The 6,012-nt window shown below is 38.2% G+C and overlaps 1 protein-coding gene across 2 annotated transcripts; it reads right to left on the bottom strand.

Annotated features, from left to right (window-relative positions):
* Nucleotides 1–944: 944 nt before the first annotated feature.
* nrsn1l (neurensin 1-like) lies at nucleotides 945–5,757 on the bottom strand. Of its 2 annotated transcripts, none has more exons than XM_027133771.2 (3): nucleotides 5,501–5,757; nucleotides 3,898–4,083; nucleotides 945–2,596 (listed from the first exon to the last, which is right to left on the bottom strand). In XM_027133771.2, the coding sequence occupies exons 2-3, from the start codon at nucleotides 4,072–4,074 to the stop codon at nucleotides 2,192–2,194; spliced, it is 582 nt and encodes a 193-aa protein (XP_026989572.1). In that variant the 5' UTR covers nucleotides 4,075–4,083; nucleotides 5,501–5,757; the 3' UTR covers nucleotides 945–2,191. The 2 variants fall into 2 exon arrangements, with proteins under 2 accessions (XP_026989572.1, XP_026989573.1); XM_027133772.2 differs by having other exon boundaries at nucleotides 946–2,596; nucleotides 5,536–5,757.
* Between the last annotated feature and the right edge of the window lie 255 nt (nucleotides 5,758–6,012).

The raw sequence follows: 6,012 nt of genomic DNA on the forward strand, positions 1-6,012 counted from the left end.
GATGTAGAGAATATAGTGGTGGCTTAGGAATGGATGGAAACCTATCCGCTGATACCTCACACAGAATGAGTCATATACAGACGCCCGGTCAATGAAGCGTTCCCGTCTCATCTCATTTTCCCTGGAGCGCTCCTCTCTCACTGCACTCTGTTCCACTGACTGAGCTTCTCCATGCTCACGATGGGGCCGGGCTGGATAAACAGCCTCGCTTTCTAGTTATGGAGACATCCGTCCTGCAAAGAGGAATGCTTCAAATCAGTGTGTTCAGTGGTCTGAGGCTGAAAGACCACGAACTGCCAAAAATCAATGGATGTCAGGTTGCTGGTGACAGCAACATCTCGAATTAGTGTGTGCACAATGTGTAAGGTATCAATATACTGTATATATAATCCAAAAAGGTGATGATATACATATATAGACACCTGGATATTTTTTCTACCATCACTGTGTTCCACATTAAGACATATAACCACAGAGCAGTGAGGACTGTGGTTTTGCTTGCTGGGTAATTGATTGTTAATGGCCCCTGATCTGTGGACTGTGAATGGCAGATGAGAGAGGATGACTCACTGTGGGGGAGGAAGGAGGGAGGGACGGAGGGAGGGACGGAGGGAGGGAGAGAAGCAGAAATGGTGGAATGACTCATTGTTGTGTTTCCTGAGTCTGTTTACAGCTTCTGAGATATCTGACCTGATGATAGCCATCCAACAGGAGCAGAAGTGGTTTAAAGCCAGATCTGAATTTATTAATAAGAGGTGGGTCTGTATGCAGCAGTTTGAGCATGCCAATCATATATATATGATATATATATAATCAAAAAAATCATAGAAAACTGTACAGAGGAAATCTAAATATTAGTTAATATAATGATATTCAAATGAAAGGATTGAGAGCTTGACAAGTAAACACAGTGTGAGCTGAGAGAGTGTTTTTAATTAAGGTGTTAAAATACACAAAAATCAAAGATAAACAACTAATCATAATAATTATATTATATTATATAATAATAACAACTAATCAAATAATTATATCGTGTTAAAATGAACCCTAGAAAGAAATCGGTTTGAGACCTGCACATATTATTACATAAGAAACTATTGCACTTTTCTCTCTTGAATATATCATCCCCATTTTTTCTACAGCTTGATACACGAAGTCGGTCCTACACGGAAAATCTCCTGATAATACATCATGTATTACAATATCGTGGTCTTGTATTTATTTAACTCTACCTTTGAAATATACTCATATGCCAACTTGAGTCAAATAAACATAAAGCAAAGACAAACTGCAATAATATGCTTCTGATAAAAATTTCAGTGGAAAATGTCTCGTTTTCTACTACAGTAGATCTCTCTGTCTTTCAGATAGAAACAGCAGCAGCAGCAGAAGAGATTTATTCTATATTATAAACACGATGCTGAAGCGATCTCGAATCCAAAGGTGCTGATTCATTTTCTATATGTTTCTAAAACCTTTTTTTATAGCTTTATAATTTTCTGTATATCTTTTCCGTAGCGTAGGAACTAATTCATAGGATGGACAACACAAGGCTAATAATAAATGGGTTATGTGGCATGTGTGATTTAAAAAAAAAAAAACAAAAAAAACAACAACATACAGTATGACTGGTGATGTGGTGAATCTTTCTGCAAACAGAAATTTACTTAACATTTAAGGAATAAGTCTCTAGTCTGAGTTCTTTCTTAAGAGTAGTTTGTGATGTCTGGTTTCTTGGTAATGTCACAAGCAGTTTCTTATGACTTAATAAATTCAAGAGAGATGAAAATGAGAGTGTGCTGAGGAAACGTCTACTGTAAGTGATAACAAGAACTGGTTGATCTAATGAACATTCTACAACATTTAGTTAAGTTGTTGACATCTTGCTGATGTAAAGTAAAACACCTCATCGTGTGCTGTTATACTGTAGATATCACATCATGCCGTCATGGATTTTCCTGACAAATGTATGCCTATACTGCCATTGTACCAGTACAATAAGATTCGGTGTCAACATGCACCATCATGTTTCATTCTGTACTTAAAATATAATGACTTTAAAGTACCATAATTTTACATTATTTCAATTTACATTACATTTTACATTGTGAACTCAACACCAAATAACTGCATTAGCGCAAACTGGCCTAGTGTGTCCAGGTCTTCAGTAGGGCAGGATTATTTAGGTTACTTATGGTTGGACATCCTCCACTTTCGACAGTGCAACAGGCACAGCTGTATCACCTGCAGCTGGACTAGGAGGTTTAGTGTGGACATTTGTTGGGCTCTTTCCATCCGCTCCACCTCCCCTCACATTGATGCCCTTCGTTTCTTTCCCAGGAGGCTGTGGACTGGGTGTGGGTCTGGAGAAAGCGGACAGCAGCAAGCCAGCGGTCATCATCAAGCCCCCCAGGGTCAGCATCCCAGTGCCAGCCTGCACACACATGTTCAAGGCCTGGTTGTGTCGCATAGAATGACGGTCCACGAAGAGCAAGTCACCCTCTCCAAATGCCTCGATTCGAGTTGGAACAGCAAACCCCACTGCCAAAACCACCAACCCCAGGGCAAATAGGACAGTTCCGACTGCAAGAGAAACCTGACAGATACAGGAGTCCTGTCATGACAAGGCACCATCTCTGCATTCCTGTACTGTTTTTAACACATACTCAAACAGACCACATACATTTACATGTCTAACATGAAAGAGAAAGTGTATAGCTGGTTGTATTTCATTCATTCATTCATTCATTTTCTAACGCTTATCTGAACTACTCAGGTCACGGAGAGCCTGTGCCTATCTCAGGCGTCATTGGGCATCGAGGCAGGATACACCCTGGACGGAGTGCCAACCCATCACAGGGCACACACACTCTCATTCACTCACACACTCACACACTACGGACAATTTTCCAGAGATACCAATCAACCTACCATGCATGTCTTTGTACCGGGGAGGAAACCGGAGTACCTGGAGGAAACCCCCGATTCACGGGGAGAACATGCAAACACCAAACACACAAGGCGGAGGTGGGAATTGAACCCCCAACCCTGGAGGTGTGAGGCAAACGTGCTAACCACTAAGCTACTGTGCCCCCTAGTTGTGCTTCAGTAGGAACAAAATCAACATGGTTGCAAGAAATAAGATTTCTTTGGTGATTGGTATAGTTGATTTGCTGTCGAGTTAAATCCCTTAGCTAGATGTCTAACTTGTTAACTAGACAGCAACGGATGCTGATCAAAAGCCAATCTGTCATGGGGTCACTGACAACGTGAGGTCCAACAGATCAGTTGGAATCGGACTTTTCACACTCACTTCTTACTCTTTTGAATGGTTTAATTTTCATTCTGAAAAAGAAACTGAATAAAAGTGATTGCTAAACTACAACTACATCAGCACCTACTAGCATAAACTAAATTAGACTGTTATGTTTCAGACACTTGTCAAGTCTGAATATAAGCAAAATGTACAGTATATACCAATACTGAATGGGCTGAAGATTGTGGGAAGGAAGACATAAAAACATACGTTATTTTGTTAATAATTTTGTTTATAATGTATTGTGTCTTTTTGTTCATCAGTCCAAATATCCACCTCTCTCAGATATTTTGGACTGCACCCAAGTGTTGTCACATGTAAAAAACATCCCACCAGAACAGGAAAACACTAGGGTTTAATACAAACGGACTAAATATTTATTTACTAAATTTGGCTGCATATTTGAAGGCACCATTTACAGTTTGGTGGGTGAGTTCTGGTGCTGAGCATGACAGTCATAGGATAATAATAATAATAATAATAATAATAATAATAATAATAATAATAATAATAATAATAATAATAATAATAAAATTCCTTTCCAAAATAAATTAGACAATGCCCAAGTAAAATGTCCTTACCTTGCAGAGGCCTAAACGCCACCACTGGTGTGAACGCTGATTCTGAACATCCTCCTGGTCCCATACAGAGGCTGTACATTCTTCATAGAAATAATGCAGGTATGAGCGAACCCCAAAACTGCACTTTGGCATGTTCTTGGCACACCCAGGCCCGTGCACCTCTGAGTAAGAGGCCATACCTTAGACCTAAGATGAAAAAATTAACCGTGCTTTTTAACGAGAAGATAGAATGGAAATGATATATGGAATGTTTGGATGAAATGAAAAATTGCACAATGGAAAATGGAAGATGGAAATGTATTTTTTTATATATATAAATTTGATGATGAAATTGACTGTAGGTTATAATCTTTCCATAAGAATTTTTTTTTAAACTTTTAGTTGGAGACATCAAATATGTTTACACTTCTTTATACCTGAAAATGTAAATAATTCCAATGGAAGCATACCAATACACTCTCAGCTGCATTATATAATCACATTATGATAAAATATCTATCTTCAAATAACATTAAGCATAAAGTTTCTATCTGTACAAAAAACTGTGTTCAAAGCTCGAGAGTTCATGCTGTAGTAATGATAGTGACTCGTAGTTCTTAATATTAATAGTGATGTTATTAATGTTGCATTTATTAATAATGCAAGCTATCAAAAGTAACATCTCTCTCTCTCTCTCTCTCTCTCTCTCTCTCTCTCTCTCTCTCTCTCTCTCTCTCTCTCTCTCTCTCTTGTATATTAACTCTCAGTCACTTTTCTCTGTTTGAAGGTCAATGTGAACTGTACATGCCTGTTACTGACCAGAAGGTAACTGGTCGCCCACTAATGAGTCACACACACACACACACACACACACACACACACACACACACACACACACACACACACACACACACACACACACACACCTCTTTGAGTTATATTAGCAGTAATATTAGCATTAGTATTAGTATCAATGTCATACACTATATAAAATGGCTATTGCTACAGCCACACAATATCCTACATATTTCTAAAAGCAGTGTTTTCTGTTGCATCGCCTTCATTAATTAAACTCTACTAACAAATATCCATGAACTATTTCTTATGATGTATCTGGCAACCTGCATCAAGATCTCTGCATTTTGATCCAAAATAATTGAACCCATTCACAATGTACACATATGAAATGTTGCTAGTATATTATAATACCTATTGCAACAATTTAATGAAACCACTCGATCCATCTGGATCTTTTATGCCATATGATTAAAAAAAAACATGGATCAACAGGTTCGGTATCGATGGCTCTGTAGCAGGCAACACTGTTATACATCAAATGTGAATCATTTAATATTGTCTATTAATTCACGTTGTAAAAATCTTTTGTATTTGTCACATAAATCCGTCTAAACATAAAGCAATACGCGAATAACGGGCGCGCGCGCGCGCGCACACACACACACACACACACACACACACACACACACACACACACACACACACACACACACACACACACACACACACAATGTTATTCCTCTAGCCTTTTCCCTTAGCTGTTGTTAAACTTCTTTGGCGAGCAGCCATTAGTGCGTAAAGGTAAGAATAAAGATGCGTCCTTAACTGTATGGAGAGAAGGATGGAAAAGCAAAGCGATACCCAGTTTAAAGGATGTGCTGATCCTCAACACGGCTTCATCCGCGTACCATGACCGATTACCGAGTTCCTCCTTGCTATGAGTAAATAAATAAATAAATAAATAAATAATATCAATGAATTAATCCTCTCACCGTACCGTACTAATAAGTATGACACAACATTACGCAACCATTAGTCAATTCGCACACCATATTATTGTACTTAGTGGCAAAATGGCCACCTTTGGTAACTATGGTGACCTGAAAAGTACTATTTATATTCCTCTGTAGTATGGCAGAATGTGGCTTTGCTCAAGCCTTTGGATGTAGGATAGTGTTTTGTTAATGAACAACTAATAACAGCAACATTATATACTAATTTTGACAAATCTATAAAAAAAGATAGATGAAATAATTATAATTATATCTTGTTCTGTTCTGTTCTGTTCTGCCAGTACATATTTTCATTCTTCCTAGAATATACTGTATATCTACTTTG

This window comes from Tachysurus fulvidraco, chromosome 7 (assembly GCF_022655615.1).
Source record: "Tachysurus fulvidraco isolate hzauxx_2018 chromosome 7, HZAU_PFXX_2.0, whole genome shotgun sequence".
NCBI classification, from domain to species: Eukaryota; Metazoa; Chordata; class Actinopteri; order Siluriformes; family Bagridae; genus Tachysurus; species Tachysurus fulvidraco.